The sequence below is a fragment of the Oncorhynchus nerka genome, unplaced genomic scaffold, assembly GCF_034236695.1.
Source record: "Oncorhynchus nerka isolate Pitt River unplaced genomic scaffold, Oner_Uvic_2.0 unplaced_scaffold_3336, whole genome shotgun sequence".
Classification (NCBI taxonomy): Eukaryota; Metazoa; Chordata; class Actinopteri; order Salmoniformes; family Salmonidae; genus Oncorhynchus; species Oncorhynchus nerka.
This window is the reverse complement of record NW_027037961.1, coordinates 186-17,500: the sequence shown is the minus strand read 5'-3', so window position 1 is coordinate 17,500 and position 17,315 is coordinate 186. Positions and strand designations below refer to the sequence as shown.

General features: G+C 44.7%; 1 protein-coding gene across 1 annotated transcript; it reads right to left on the bottom strand.

Annotated features, from left to right (window-relative positions):
* Positions 1-2,468: 2,468 nt before the first annotated feature.
* Positions 2,469-17,045, bottom strand: LOC135566786 (condensin complex subunit 3-like). The gene is made up of 4 exons (XM_065014399.1): positions 16,871-17,045; positions 16,275-16,392; positions 14,888-15,112; positions 2,469-2,501 (listed from the first exon to the last, which is right to left on the bottom strand). Exons 2-4 carry the CDS (start codon positions 16,380-16,382, stop codon positions 2,469-2,471), a joined length of 366 nt encoding a protein of 121 aa, XP_064870471.1. The 5' UTR covers positions 16,383-16,392; positions 16,871-17,045.
* Between the last annotated feature and the right edge of the window lie 270 nt (positions 17,046-17,315).

Genomic DNA, 17,315 nt, shown 5'->3' with positions numbered 1-17,315 from the left:
TATCAGTACCATGGCCAGAGAGGTCTGGACCCTGACGGTGTGTAGTAGTATCAGTACCATGGCCAGAGAGGTCTGGACCCTGACAGTGTGTAGTAGTATCAGTACCATTAACAGTGGTGGTTCTGTGGTTCCTGTAGTCGGGCCATGGCCAGAGAGGTCTGGACCCTGACAGTGTGTAGTAGTATCAGTACCATGGCCAGAGAGGTCTGGACCCTGACAGTGTGTAGTAGTATCAGTACCATGGCCAGAGAGGTCTGGACCCTGACAGTGTGTAGTAGTATCAGTACCATGGCCAGAGAGGTCTGACCCTGACAGTGTGTAGTAGTATCAGTACCATGGCCAGAGAGGTCTGGACCCTGACAGTGTGTAGTAGTATCAGTACCATGGCCAGAGAGGTCTGGACCCTGACAGTGTGTGTAGTATCAGTACCATGGCCAGAGAGGTCTGGACCCTGACAGTGTGTAGTAGTATCAGTACCATGGCCAGAGAGGTCTGGACCCTGACAGTGTGTAGTAGTATCAGTACCATGGCCAGAGAGGTCTGGACCCTGACAGTGTGTAGTAGTATCAGTACCATGGCCAGAGAGGTCTGGACCCTGACAGTGTGTAGTAGTATCAGTACCATGGCCAGAGAGGTCTGGACCCTGACAGTGTGTAGTAGTATCAGTACCATGGCCAGAGAGGTCTGGACCCTGACAGTGTGTAGTAGTATCAGTACTTGTCTACAGTGGTGTAGTATCAGTACCTGGCCAGAGAGGTCTCCTGACAGTGTGGTAGTATCAGTACCATGGCCAGAGAGGTCTGGACCCTGACAGTGTGTAGTAGTATCAGTACCATGGCCAGAGAGGTCTGGACCCTGACAGTGTGTAGTAGTATCAGTACCATGGCCAGAGAGGTCTGGACCCTGACAGTGTGTAGTAGTATCAGTACCATGGCCAGAGAGGTCTGGACCCTGACAGTGTGTAGTAGTATCAGTACCATGGCCAGAGAGGTCTGGACCCTGACAGTGTGTAGTAGTATCAGTACCATGGCCAGAGAGGTCTGGACCCTGACAGTGTGTAGTAGTATCAGTACCATGGCCAGAGAGGTCTGGACCCTGACAGTGTGTAGTAGTATCAGTACCATGGCCAGAGAGGTCTGGACCTGACAGTGTGTAGTAGTATCAGTACCATTAACAGGTGGTCTGGTTTGACAGTGAGGTGGACCCTGACAGTGTGTAGTTCAGTACCATAGTCGGGCCAGAGAGGTCTGGACCCTGACAGTGTGTAGTAGTATCAGTACCATGGCCAGAGAGGTCTGGACCCTGACAGTGTGTAGTAGTATCAGTACCATTAACAGTGGTGGTTCTGTGGTTCCTGTAGTCGGGCCATGGCCAGAGAGGTCTGGACCCTGACAGTGTGTAGTAGTATCAGTACCATGGCCAGAGAGGTCTGGACCCTGACAGTGTGTAGTAGTATCAGTACCATGGCCATGGTTGGACCCCAGAGTAGTATCGGGCCATGGCCAGAGAGGTCTGGACCCTGACAGTGTGTAGTAGTATCAGTACCATGGCCAGAGAGGTCTGGACCCTGACAGTGTGTAGTAGTATCAGTACCATGGCCAGAGAGGTCTGGACCCTGACAGTGTGTAGTAGTATCAGTACCATGGCCAGAGGTCTGGACCCTGACAGTGTGTAGTAGTATCAGTACCATGGCCAGAGAGGTCTGGACCCTGACAGTGTGTAGTAGTATCAGTACCATGGCCAGAGAGGTCTGGACCCTGACAGTGTGTAGTAGTATCAGTACCATGGCCAGAGAGGTCTGGACCCTGACAGTGTGTAGTAGTATCAGTACCATGGCCAGAGAGGTCTGGACCCTGACAGTGTGTAGTAGTATCAGTACCATGGCCAGAGAGGTCTGGACCCTGACAGTGTGTAGTAGTATCAGTACCATGGCCAGAGAGGTCTGGACCCTGACAGTGTGTAGTAGTATCAGTACCATTAACAGTGGGACATTGTTGGTTCTGTGGTTCCTGTAGTCGGGCCATGGCCAGAGACGCCATGGCCAGAGAGGATCCTGACGTTGTAGGGAACTTGTCCGTGATGGCCTCTGGACCTGACATAGGCCTGGCCAGGATGGACCCTGACAGTGTGTAGTAGTATCAGTAACAGGTCATCTGGACCCTGACAGTGTGTGTAGTATCAGTACCATGGCCGTTCTCCGCCATGTTACCTAGCAACTTGTTGATCAGCATGAGGTCACCCTGACATCAGTAACCTCACCGCAGTGTGTGGCTGTTGGCCTGACAGGGACTGAAGGGAGGAGGTCTGGGACACTTGAGGTTAGCAGCAGTAGTATCAGTAGCATCAATGGACCCCTTGACTACCTAACAGTGGGACATTGGGGGGCTGCCATGGCCAGAGGCCTGGATTGACGTTGGGGACACTTGGGTTCGGACCAGCATGGCAGAGAAGTAGCATCAATACCTTGACTACTGGCACGGGGGGCTGTTGGCCTTGTGGGACTGAAGGGAGGAGGGGGGACACTTGGGTTAGCAGCAGAGAAGTAGCATCAATACCTTGACTACTGGGGGGGGCTGTTGGACTTGGGGACACTTGGGAGCAGCAGAGAAGTAGCATCAATACCTTGACTACTGGGGGGGGCTGTTGGCCTTGTGGGTGAAGGGGGGAGGGGGGACACTTGGGTTAGCAGCAGAGAAGTAGCATCAATACCTTGACTACTGACATTGTTAGATGTCCTGATCAGCCCAGTGGTACATTCAGATTTTTTTTTTTTACCTTTATTTAACGAGGCAAGTCAGTTTAAGAACACATTCTTATTTTCAATGACTGACTACCGGGGAACAGTGGGTTAACTGCCTGTTCAGGGGCAGAACGACAGATTTGTACCTTGTCAGCTCGGGGATTCGAACTTGCAACCTTCCGGTTACTAGTCCAACGCTCTAACCACTAGGCTACCCTGCCTCCCCAGTATCACCAGACTACAACGATTAATACAGTTTCCTTTTAACATCCTGCTTTATATCAGATACGGTGTGACAGGCTTGTCTGTGTCCCAACAGGCTTCCTATCCACTAAAAAGGGTAAGTACTAACATATAGTCTTGAGCCGTACACCGATAGTTCTACCGACCTTTGTTGCATCATGGGATATCCGGTAACACTATCACTCAACACACTTAAAATGTTCAATCTGAACGTTAGCATTGCTAACGAATACATTGTAAAATCCCATAGTGAACGCTAGCTAAATGCTAACGGTTTTATGACAAACTATTTGCCTGGACAAGACATCCCAGCTCGTAAAGTTAAACAAGTAACTCAAATTCTACACAGTTTTCTGCACAAAACAAATATGTCCTCTGTCACCATTATCACATCACACTGTGTGGTGTTACCTCAATAAATCTAGATATCAACCTGTCCTCTGTCACCATTATCACATCACACTGTGTGGTGTTACCTCAATAAATCTAGATATCAACCTGTCCTCTATCACCATTATCACATCACACTGTGTGGTGTTACCTCAATAAATCTAGATATCAACCTGTCCTCTATCACCATTATCACACTGTGTGGTGTTACCTCAATAAATCTAGATATCAACCTGTGTGGTGTTCCTCTAAATCTAGATATCAACCTGTCCTCTATAACCATTATCACACTGTGTGGTGTTACCTCAATAAATCTAGATATCAACCTGTCACCATTATCACATCACACTGTGTGGTGTTACCTCAATAAATCTAGATATCAACCTGTCCTCTGTCACCATTATCACACTGTGTGGTGTTACCTCAATAAATCTAGATATCAACCTGTCCTCTGTCACCATTATCACACTGTGTGGTGTTACCTCAATAAATCTAGATATCAACCTGTCCTCTGTCACCATTATCACATCACACTGTGTGGTGTTACCTCAATAAATCTAGATATCAACCTGTCCTCTATCACCATTATCACACTGTGTGGTGTTACCTCAATAAATCTAGATATCAACCTGTCACCATTATCACACTGTGTGGTGTTACCTCAATAAATCTAGATATCAACCTGTCCTCTATCACCATTATCACACTGTGTGGTGTTACCTCAATAAATCTAGATATCAACCTGACCTCTATCACCATTATCACACTGTGTGGTGTTACCTCAATAAATCTAGATATCAACCTGTCCTCTATCACCATTATCACATCACACTGTGTGGTGTTACCTCAATAAATCTAGATATCAACCTGTCCTCTATCACCATTATCACACTGTGTGGTGTTACCTCAATAAATCTAGATATCAACCTGTCCTCTATCACATCACTGTGTGGTGTTACCTCAATAAATCTAGATATCAACCTGTCCTCTTGTCACCATTATCACATCACACTGTGTGGTGTTACCTCAATAAATCTAGATATCAACCTGTCCTCTATCACCATTATCACACTGTTCACCATTATCACACTGTGTGGTGTTACTCAATAAATCTAGATATCAAGTTCACCATTATCACCTGTGGTGTTACTACATCTAGATATCAACCTAGCTTGGTTATCACATCATAGTTAATCTAGATATCAACTGTCCTCTGTCACCATTATCACACTGTGTGGTGTTACCTCAATAAATCTAGATATCACCTGACCTCTATCACCATTAGACATGGTGTTACCTCAATAAATCTAGATATCAACCACTCTATCACCATATCACTCTGGTGGTGTTACCTCAATAAATAGTATCAACCTGTCACACCATTATCACATCACACTGTGTGGTGTTACCTCAATAAATCTAGATAGTTCAACCTGTCCTCTATCACCATTATCACTGTGTGGGTTACCTCAATAAATCTAGATATCAACCTGTCCTCTATCACCATTATCACACTGTGTGGTGTTACCTCAATAAATCTAGATATCAACCTGGTCTATCACCATTATCACACTGTGTGGTGTAGTCTACTCAAGGTCAATCACACTGTGTGCCAGTACAATAAATCTAGTTCAACCTGTCACCATTATAGTTAAATCTAGATATCAACCTGTTCTATCACCATTATCACACTGTGTGGTGTTACCTCAATAAATCTAGATATCAACCTGACCTCTATCACCATTATCACTATCACATAGGGCCCTAAATCTAAATCAATGCAGCACAGTATCAGATGTGGTGTTACCTAAGTCTACTACCTAGGGCTCATCACCATTATCACACTGTGTGGTGTTACAATAAATCTAGATATCAACCTGTCCTCTAGTCACCATTATCCACTGTGTGGTGTTACCCAATAAATCTAGATATCAACCTTGTCACCATTATCTAGATAGTTCAATAAAACCTGTCCTTACCATATCACACTGTGTGGTGTTACCTCAATAAATCTAGATAGTTCACACTGTGGTGCCCCTGTCACCATTATCACATCACCTGTGTGGTGTTAAATAAATCTAGATATCAACCTGTCCTCTATCACATCACCAGTGTTACCAATAAATCTAGATATCAACCTGTCACCATTATCACACTGTGTGGTGTTACCTCAATAAATCTAGATTCAACCTGTCCTCTATCACCATTATCACACTGTGTGGTAAAACCTCAATAAATAGATATCAACCTGTCCTCTATCACCATTATCACACTGTGTGGTGTTTACCTCAATAAATCTAGATATCAACCTGTCCTCTGTCACCATTATCACATCACACTGTGGTGTTACCTCAATAAATCTAGATATCAACCTGTTATCACCATTATCACACTGTGTGGTGTTAATAAATCTAGATATCACCTGCCCTGTCTACCATTATCACACTGTGTGGTGTTACCTCAATAAATCTAGATACACCTGTAGAAATATTAGATACCTAGTCAACCTAGATATCAACCTGACTTATCACCATTATCACACTGTGTGGTGTTACCTCAATAAATCTAGATATCAACCTGACCTCTATCACCATTATCACACTGTGTGGTGTTACCTCAATAAATCTAGATATCAACCTGTCACCATTATCACATCACACTGTGTGGTGTTACCTCAATAAATCTATATCAACCTATACTGTGTGGGCCTCATTATCACATCACACTGTGTGGTGTTACCTCAATAAATCTAGATATCAACCTGTCTACTCACCATTATCACACTGTGTGGTGTTACCTCTACAATCTAGTCATTATCACCTAGTCTACTCTATCACCATTATCACATCACACTGTGTGGTGTTACCTCAATAAATCTAGATATCAACCTGTCCTCTGTCACCATTATCACACTGTGTGGTGTTACCTCAATAAATCTAGATATCAAGTAGAGATCACCATTATCACACTGTGTGGTGTTACCTCAATAAAAGATATCAACCTGTCCTCTATCACCATTATCACCTGTGTGGTGTTACAATAAATAGATATCAACCTGACCTCTGTCACCATTATCACATCACACTGTGTGGTGTTACCTTCTCAATAAATCTAGATATCAACCTGTCACCAGTCACATCACACTGATGGTGTTATCAATAAATCTAGATATCAACCATTATATCACACTGTGTGGTGTTACCCAATAAATCTAGATATCAACCTGACCTCTATCACCATTATCACATCTACACCATTGTGTGGTGTTACCTCAATAAATAGATATCAACCTGTCCTCTATCACCATTATCACACTGTGTGGTGTTACCTCAATAAATCTAGATATCAAGTCCTCTATCACCATTATCTACACTGTGTGGTTGTTAGATATCAACCAGTAACCATTATCACATCACACTGTGTGGTGTTACTCAATAAATCTAGATATCAACCTGTCCTCTCACCATTATCACACTGTGTGGTGTTACCTCAATAAATCTAGATATCAACCTGTCCCCTATCACCATTATCACATGTGGTGTTACCTCAATAAATCTAGATATCAACCTGTCCATGTCACCATTATCACACTGTGTGGTGTTACCTCAATAAATCTAGATATCAACCTGTCTACACCATCACATCCCTGTGTGGTGTTAAATAAATCTAGATATCAACCTGTCCTCTATCACCATTATCACACTGTGTGGTGTACCTCAGTAAGATCTAGTTAGTCACTACCATAGGGCCCTGGTTAAATCAGATACAATCAACCTGTAGAGATAGTGTCACAAGCCCTAGTCAACTGTCACCATTATCAGGGCCCTGGTGTTACCTCAATAAATCTAGATATCAACCTGTCACCATTATCACTCTGTGTGGTGTTACCTCAATAAATCTAGATATCAACCTGACCTCTCACCATTATCACATCACACTAGTGGTGCCCTCAATAAATCTAGATATCAACCTGACCTCTATCACCATTATCACACTGCCCTAGTGTTACTATAAATCTAGATATCAACCTGGTTACCAATCACACTGTGTGGTGTTACCTCAATAAATAGATATCAACCAGACCTCTATCACCACCTGTATAGATATCAAGTCCTCTATCACCAGATATAGTTCACAATAAATCTAGATATCTGTCACCTACCATGTGTGGGCCTCAATAAATCTATCAATGCAGTACATTATCACAGATAGTTCAATAAATCAGATATCCCTAGTCTATCACCATTATCACACTGTGTGGTGTTACCTCAATAAATCTAGATATCAACCTGCCTCTATCACCATTATCACACTGTGTGGTGTTACCTCAATAAATCTAGATATCAAGCCCTGTCTACTCATGGGCCCTAAATCTAGATATCAATGTCACCATTACACATCACACTGTGTGGTGTTACAGCCATAAATCTAGTCAATAAATAGGGCCCTGGTTAAAAGCATATCAGTAGAGATCACATCACACAGCCCTAGATATCAACCTGTCTCTACCATTATCACCTGTGTGGTTTAAAATCAGATATCAACCTGTACTGTCACCATTATCACACTGTGTTGTTACAGCCTCAATAAATCTAGATATCAACCTGTCCTCTGGTTATCACACTGTGTGCAGTACAATAAATAGATATCACAGTCCTCTATCACCATTATCACATCACACTGTGTGGTGTTACCTCAATAAATCTAGATATCAACCTGTCCTCAGTCACCATTATCACACTGCCCTGTTCTCAATAAATCTAGATATCAACCTGGTTGTCACCATTATCACACAGTGGAGTTACCTCAATAAATCTAGATATCAACCTAGTCTATACCATTAGGGCCCCTGCAGTACAGTAGAGATAGTTCACAGCCCTAGTCTACTACCATAAAGGGGCCCATTATCACATCACACTGTGTGGTGTTACCTCAATAAATCTAGATATAGTCCTCTATCACCATTATCTACTGTGTGGTGTTCAGGGCCCTGGTTAAAACAATGCAGTACAGTAGAATCTAGATATCAACCAGCCTCTAGTCTACATTATCACTCTGTGTGGTGTTACCTCAATAAATCTAGATAGATAGTCACCATTATCACAGCCCTAGTCTACTACAATAAATAGATATCAACCTGATTTATCACATCACACTGTGTGGTGTTACCTCAATATCTAGATATCAACCACATAGAGTGTTCAATAAATCTAGATATCCCTAGTCACCTACCATGTGGGCCTCTGGTTAGATATAATGCAGTACAGTGGAGATAGTTCATCTAGATATCAACCTAGTCTATCACCATTATCACACTGTGTGTGTTAATAAATCTAGATACACCTGAGATCACCATTATCACACTGTGTGGTGTTACCTCAATAAATCTAGTCTGTCCTCTCACCACATCACACTAGGGCCCTCTAGTATAAAACAGTACACAGTAGAGATAGTTTCAAAGCCCTAGTCTACTACCATAGGGCCCTGGTTATCACAATCAGTACTAGAGATAGTTCACAGCCCTAGTCTACTACCAAGGGCCCTGGTTAAAGCAATCAGTAGAGATAGTTCACACCTAGTCTACTACCATAGGGCCCTGGTTAAAGCAATGCAGTACAGTAGAGATAGTTCACAGCCCTAGTCTACTACCATAGGGCCCTGGTTAAAGCAGTACAGTAGAGATAGTTCACAGCCCTAGTCTACTACCATAGGGCCCTGGTTACAATGCAGTACAGTAGAGATAGTTCACAGCCCTAGTCTACTACCATAGGGCCCTAGTTCACAGCCCTAGTCACTACAGTAGAGATAGATACAGCCCTAGTCTACTACCATAGGGCCCTGGTTAAATCACAATGCAGTACAGTAGAGATAGTTCACAGCCCTAGTCTACTACCATAGGGCCCTGGTTAAAGCAGTACAGTAGAGATAGTTCACAGCCCTAGTCTACTACCATAGGGCCCTGGTTAAAACAATGCAGTACAGTAGAGATAGTTCACAGCCCTAGTCTACTACCATAGGCCCTGGTTAAAAATGCAGTACAGTAGAGATAGTTCACAGCCCTAGTCTACTACCATAGGGCCCTGGTTAAAACAACCTGCAGTACAGTAGAGATAGTTCACAGCCCTAGTCTACTACCATAGGGCCCTGGTTAAAGCAGTACAGTAGAGATAGTTCACAGCCCTAGTCTACTACCATAGGGCCCTGTTACCAAGCAGTACAGTAGAGATAGTTCACAGCCCTAGTCTACTACCATAGGGCCCTGGTTAAAGCAGTACAGTAGAGATAGTTCACAGCCCTAGTCTACTACCATAGGGCCCTGGTTAAAACAATGCAGTACAGTAGAGATAGTTCACAGCCCTAGTCTACTACCATAGGGCCCTATCACCATTATCAAATGCAGTACAGTAGAGATAGTTCACAGCCCTAGTCTACTCACCATAGGGCCCTGGTTACCTCAAGCAGTACAGTAGAGATAGTTCACAGCCCTAGTCTACTACCATAGGGCCCTGGTTAAATCTAATGCAGTACAGTAGAGATAGTTCACAGCCCTAGTCTACTACCATAGGGCCCTGGTCAACCAATCACCAGTACAGTAGAGATAGTTCACAGCCCTAGTCTACTACCATAGGGCCCTGGTTAAAGCATATCAGTACAGTAGAGATAGTTCACAGCCCTAGTCTACTACCATAGGGCCCTGGTTAAAGCAATGCAGTACAGTAGAGATAGTTCACAGCCCTAGTCTACTACCATAGGGCCCTGGTTAAAGCAATGCAGTACAGTAGAGATAGTTCACAGCCCTAGTCTACTACCATAGGGCCCTGGTTAAACAATGCAGTACAGTAGAGATAGTTCACAGCCCTAGTCTACTACCATAGGGCCCTGGTTAAACAATGCAGTACAGTAGAGATAGTTCACAGCCCTAGTCTACTACCATAGGGCCCTGGTTAAAGCAATGCAGTACAGTAGAGATAGTTCACAGCCCTAGTCTACTACCATAGGGCCCTGGTTAAAGCAGTACAGTAGAGATAGTTCACAGCCCTAGTCTACTACCATAGGGCCCTGGTTAAAACAATGCAGTACAGTAGAGATAGTTCACAGCCCTAGTCTACTACCATAGGGCCCTGGTTAAAGCAGTACAGTAGAGATAGTTCACAGCCCTAGTCTACTACCATAGGGCCCTGGTTAAAACAATGCAGTACAGTAGAGATAGTTCACAGCCCTAGTCTACTACCATAGGGCCCTGGTTAAAACAATGCAGTACAGTAGAGATAGTTCACAGCCCTAGTCTACTACCATAGGGCCCTGGTTAAAACAATGCAGTACAGTAGAGATAGTTCACAGCCCTAGTCTACTACCATAGGGCCCTGGTAAAAGCAATGCAGTACAGTAGAGATAGTTCACAGCCCTAGTCTACTACCATAGGGCCCTGGTTAAAGCAATGCAGTACAGTAGAGATAGTTCACAGCCCTAGTCTACTACCATAGGGCCCTGGTTTAAAGCCCAGTACAGTAAAGAGATATCACAGCCCTAGTCTACTACCATAGGGCCCAATGCAGTTAGAGATACAATGTCACTACAGTAGAGATAGTTCACAGCCCTAGTCTACTACCATAGGGCCCTGGTTAAAGCAGTACAGTAGAGATAGTTCACAGCCCTAGTCTACTACCATAGGGCCCTGGTTAAAGCAGTACAGTAGAGATAGTTCACAGCCCTAGTCTACTACCATAGGGCCCTGGTTAAAACAAGCAGTACAGTAGAGATAGTTCACAGCCCTAGTCTACTACCATAGGGCCCTGGTTAAAGCAGTACAGTAGAGATAGTTCACAGCCCTAGTCTACTACCATAGGGCCCTGGTTAAAGCAATGCAGTACAGTAGAGATAGTTCACAGCCCTAGTCTACTACCATAGGGCCCTGGTTAAAGCAGTACAGTAGAGATAGTTCACAGCCCTAGTCTACTACCATAGGGCCCTGGTTAATGCAGTACAGTAGAGATAGTTCACAGCCCTAGTCTACTACCATAGGGCCCTGGTTAAAACAGTACAGTAGAGATAGTTCACAGCCCTAGTCTACTACCATAGGGCCCTGGTTAAAGCAATGCAGTACAGTAGAGATAGTTCACAGCCCTAGTCTACTACCATAGGGCCCTGGTTAAAGCAGTACAGTAGAGATAGTTCACAGCCCTAGTCTACTACCATAGGGCCCTGGTTAAAACAATGCAGTACAGTAGAGATAGTTCACAGCCCTAGTCTACTACCATAGGGCCCTGGATAGTTAAAACATACAATGCAGTACAGTAGAGATAGTTCACAGACCTAGTCTACTACCATAGGGCCCTGGTTAAAGCAGTACAGTAGAGATAGTTCACAGCCCTAGTCTACTACCATAGGGCCCTGGTTAAAGCAGTACAGTAGAGATAGTTCACAGCCCTAGTCTACTACCATAGGGCCCTGGTTAAAACAATGCAGTACAGTAGAGATAGTTCACAGACCTAGTCTACTACCATAGGGCCCTGGTTAAAGCAGTACAGTAGAGATAGTTCACAGCCCTAGTCTACTACCATAGGGCCCTGGTTAAAGCAATGCAGTACAGTAGAGATAGTTCACAGCCCTAGTCTACTACCATAGGGCCCTGGTTAAAGCAGTACAGTAGAGATAGTTCACAGCCCTAGTCTACTACCATAGGGCCCTGGTTAAAGCAGTACAGTACAGTAGAGATAGTTCACAGCCCTAGTCTACTACCATAGGGCCCTGGTTAAAGCAATGCAGTAGAGATAGTTCACAGCCCTAGTCTACTACCATAGGGCCCTGGTTAAAAATAATGCAGTACAGTAGAGATAGTTCACAGCCCTAGTCTACTACCATAGGGCCTCAAGCAATGCAGTACAGTAGAGATAGTTCACAGCCCTAGTCTACTACCATAGGGCCCTGGTTAAAACAGTAGAGATAGCAGTACAGTAGAGATAGTTCACAGCCCTAGTCTACTACCATAGGGCCCTGGTTAAAGCAATGCAGTACAGTAGAGATAGTTCACAGCCCTAGTCTACTACCATAGGGCCCTGGTTAAAGCAATGCAGTACAGTAGAGATAGTTCACAGCCCTAGTCTACTACCATAGGGCCCTGGTTAAAGCAGTACAGTAGAGATAGTTCACAGCCCTAGTCTACTACCATAGGGCCCTGGTTAAAACAATGCAGTACAGTAGAGATAGTTCACAGCCCTAGTCTACTACCATAGAAGAAGAGATAGTTCACAGCCCTAGTCTACTACCATAGGGCCCTGGTTAAAGCAATGCAGTACAGTAGAGATAGTTCACAGCCCTAGTCTACTACCATAGGGCCCTGGTTAAAGCAGTACAGTAGAGATAGTTCACAGCCCTAGTCTACTACCATAGGGCCCTGGTTAAAACAATGCAGTACAGTAGAGATAGTTCACAGCCCTAGTCTACTACCATAGGGCCCTGGTTAAAGCAAAGCAGTACAGTAGAGATAGTTCACAGCCCTAGTCTACTACCATAGGGCCCTGGTTAAAACAATGCAGTACAGTAGAGATAGTTCACAGCCCTAGTCTACTACCATAGGGCCCTGGTTAAAGCAGTACAGTAGAGATAGTTCACAGCCCTAGTCTACTACCATAGGGCCCTGGTTAAAGCAATGCAGTAGAGATAGTTCACAGCCCTAGCCTACTACCATAGGGCCCTGGTTAAAGCAATGCAGTAGAGATAGTTCACAGCCCTAGTCTACTACCATAGGGCCCTGGTTAAAACAATGCAGTACAGTAGAGATAGTTCACAGCCCTAGTCTACTACCATAGGGCCCTGGTTAAAAAAACAGTACAGTAGAGATAGTTCACAGCCCTAGTCTACTACCATAGGGCCCTGGTTAAAGCAGTACAGTAGAGATAGTTCACAGCCCTAGTCTACTACCATAGGGCCCTGGTTAAAGCAATGCAGTACAGTAGAGATAGTTCACAGCCCTAGTCTACTACCATAGGGCCCTGGTTAAAGCAATGCAGTACAGTAGAGATAGTTCACAGCCCTAGTCTACTACCATAGGGCCCTGGTTAAAGCAGTACAGTAGAGATAGTTCACAGCCCTAGTCTACTACCATAGGGCCCTGGTTAAAACAATGCAGTACAGTAGAGATAGTTCACAGCCCTAGTCTACTACCATAGGGCCCTGGTTAAAGCAGTACAGTAGAGATAGTTCACAGCCCTAGTCTACTACCATAGGGCCCTGGTTAAAGCAGTACAGTAGAGATAGTTCACAGCCCTAGTCTACTACCATAGGGCCCTGGTTAAAACAATGCAGTACAGTAGAGATAGTTCACAGCCCTAGTCTACTACCATAGGGCCCTGGTTAAAACAGTACAGTAGAGATAGTTCACAGCCCTAGTCTACTACCATAGGGCCCTGGTTAAAGCAGTACAGTAGAGATAGTTCACAGCCCTAGTCTACTACCATAGGGCCCTGGTTAAAACAATGCAGTACAGTAGAGATAGTTCACAGCCCTAGTCTACTACCATAGGGCCCTGGTTAAAGCAATGCAGTAGAGATAGTTCACAGCCCTAGTCTACTACCATAGGGCCCTGGTTAAAACAATGCAGTACAGTAGAGATAGTTCACAGCCCTAGTCTACTACCATAGGGCCCTGGTTAAAGCAGTACAGTACAGTAGAGATAGTTCACAGCCCTAGTCTACTACCATAGGGCCCTGGTTAAAGCAATGCAGTAGAGATAGTTCACAGCCCTAGTCTACTACCATAGGGCCCTGGTTAAAGCAATGCAGTACAGTAGAGATAGTTCACAGCCCTAGTCTACTACCATAGGGCCCTGGTTAAAACAATGCAGTACAGTAGAGATAGTTCACAGCCCTAGTCTACTACCATAGGGCCCTGGTTAAAGCAGTACAGTAGAGATAGTTCACAGCCCTAGTCTACTACCATAGGGCCCTGGTTAAAGCAGTACAGTAGAGATAGTTCACAGCCCTAGTCTACTACCATAGGGCCCTGGTTAAAGCAGTACAGTAGAGATAGATCACAGCCCTAGTCTACTACCATAGGGCCCTGGTTAAAGCAATGCAGTACAGTAGAGATAGTTCACAGCCCTAGTCTACTACCATAGGGCCCTGGTTATAGCAGTACAGTAGAGATAGTTCACAGCCCTAGTCTACTACCATAGGGCCCTGGTTAAAGCAGTACAGTAGAGATAGTTCACAGCCCTAGTCTACTACCATAGGGCCCTGGTTAAAACAATGCAGTACAGTAGAGATAGTTCACAGCCCTAGTCTACTACCATAGGGCCCTGGTTAAAGCAATGCAGTACAGTAGAGATAGTTCACAGCCCTAGTCTACTACCATAGGGCCCTGGTTAAAGCAGTACAGTACAGTAGAGATAGTTCACAGCCCTAGTCTACTACCATAGGGCCCTGGTTAAAGCAGTACAGTAGAGATAGTTCACAGCCCTAGCCTACTACCATAGGGCCCTGGTTAAAGCAATGCAGTACAGTAGAGTTGTCCTACCTCCAACAGGAAGTTGAACATGTAACTAAGGAAGGGGTTCTCGTCCTCTTCTTCATCCTCCTCCTCCTCTTCCTCTCCTCCCTTGGCGGAAGGCGTATGGAAGCTGGTGGAGAATTTGGAGACGAACTCTATCACGTTCTCCACAGCCGGTTCTCTCTTGTACACGATCATGGCATGTTTCAGGTACTGGATAAACTCCTCGTGGAACAATGTCTTGTCCTCTAACTAGAGACAGGACAGACAGGCAGACACACGGGGACAGACAGGTACACAGGACAGACAGGCAGACACACGGGGACAGACAGGTACACAGGACAGGCAGACACACGGGGACAGACAGGTACACAGGACAGACAGACACACGGGGACAGACAGGTACACAGGACAGACAGACACACGGGGACAGACAGACACACGGGGACAGACAGGCAGACACACGGGGACAGACAGGTACACAGACAGACAGACACACGGGGACAGACAGGACAGACAGGCAGACACACGGGGACAGACAGGTACACAGGACAGACAGACACACGGGGACAGACAGGCAGACACACGGGGACAGACAGGTACACAGGACAGACAGGCAGACACACGGGGACAGACAGGTACACAGGACAGACAGGCAGACACACGGGGACAGACAGGTACACAGGACAGACAGGCAGACACACGGGGACAGACAGGTACACGGGGACAAACAGGTACACAGGACAGACAGGCAGACACACGGGGACAGACAGGCAGACAGGCAGACACACGGGGACAAACAGGTACACAGGACAGACAGGCAGACACACGGGGACAGACAGGTACACAGGACAGACAGGCAGAAAGCAGGTTGGGTAAGGATGGTGGTTCTCTTACTGATAATAAAGAGGATGAACAGAAACAGTGATTTAAACATTTGTGTGTGTGTACCTTGTACAGTATGTGTGTGTGTGTGTGTACCTTGTTGTACAGTATGTGTGTGTGTGTGTACCTTGTTGTACAGTGTGTGTGTGTACCTTGTTGTACAGTGTGTGTGTGTGTGTGTGTGCCTTGTTGTACAGTATGTGTGTGTGTGTACCTTGTTGTACAGTGTGTGTGTGTACCTTGTTGTACAGTGTGTGTGTGTGTGTGTGTGTGCCTTGTTGTACAGTATGTGTGTGTGTGTGTACCTTGTTGTACAGTATGTGTGTGTGTGTGTGTGTATACATAGGGAGTATTTCCTAGCCACTGTGCTTCTACACCTGCATTGCTTGCTGTTTGGGGTTTTAGGCTGGGTTTCTGTACAGCACTTTGAGATATCAGCTGATGTAAGAATGGCTTTATAAATACATTTGGTTGATTGTATAAGTGTGTGTGTTTACAGGTGTTTGTGTGCGTTTATCGGCGTGTGTACCTTGTTGTATGTGTTCTTGAGACTGGCCACCAGTTTAGCCTTGTTGTTGTGTCCTTTCTGAGCGCGTTGAAACGCCTCTTTTATCGCCAACTCACTTTCCCCAGTCATCTTTTCTCTCCTGGAGAAACAAAACGGACAGCTACAACCTTATAATTCAAACAAACACAGGCATTAAACTACACCAGCTGGCTAGTTAGCACAACAACAAAATGACAATAAGCCTAGTTAACGTATTCTACAATGAAGGGAAACAGTCGTATGTGTGTGACCGGAAAATGGGGTTAAACATTCAACAACAAGCATTGTTTGTGGCTATTCGACGTTAATTTAGTTACCTAGTAACGTTATTTAGTTACCTAGTAACGCTATTTAGCTACCATAGCCAACCTCGTAGCAGCTACAGTATTAACGACGTTGGTTATCTAACTCTAGTTTTAATTAGCGAAACTTTCTTTAAAAATTACACCATTTCACTATTCCAGACGAATATCTCACCCGTGCTCTTCGGCTAGAATAGTTCTCACATAAAGTCCTCTATTATCCAATTAATTAACTTGTTTTAAAAGCGAAATAAATAGCTGGCTAACGAAGCTAACCGGCTAACGTCTCATCCCTCCAGTCACTCCTCAAGCTCCCTTCGGACAGGAAAAACATCGTCTCAAGAAGTACCAAAGAGGTTGGAAACCGGGGAATGATATGTCTCACAAAAGCATTAATATTGCCAATATAGTTTATTTCGTAAATAAATAACAGATCAATAATAAATTGCGATTTCCGTTTGTTCTTACTTGCAATTGACAACTCGAGTCGTTTCTGCGTCTGCCGCCTGTTTTCAAATGTAACTGCCAGTCTCGCGAGAGGCGAGATTTGTGTTGACTACGTCATTCCCCTTCTTTTTATTTATTTATTTTATTTCACCTTAATTTAACCAGGTCGGCTAGTTGACGACCCAGACCAAGATAAAGCAAAGCAGTGTGACACAAACAACAACACAGAGTTACACATGGAATAAACAAACGTACAGTCAAATAACACAATAGA

Coding starts and splice junctions, on each gene's coding strand:
- LOC135566786 (XM_065014399.1), bottom strand. CDS start 16,382: ATGACTGGGGAAAGTGAGTTGGCGATAAAAGAGGCGTTTCAACGCGCT. Junction 15,113..16,274: donor TCAAGAACACATACAACAAG/GTACACACGCCG, acceptor TCCTGTCTCTAG/TTAGAGGACAAGACATTGTT. Junction 2,502..14,887: donor TGTTCAACTTCCTGTTGGAG/GTAGGACAACTC, acceptor TCCTCCCTTCAG/TCCCACAAGGCCAACAGCCC.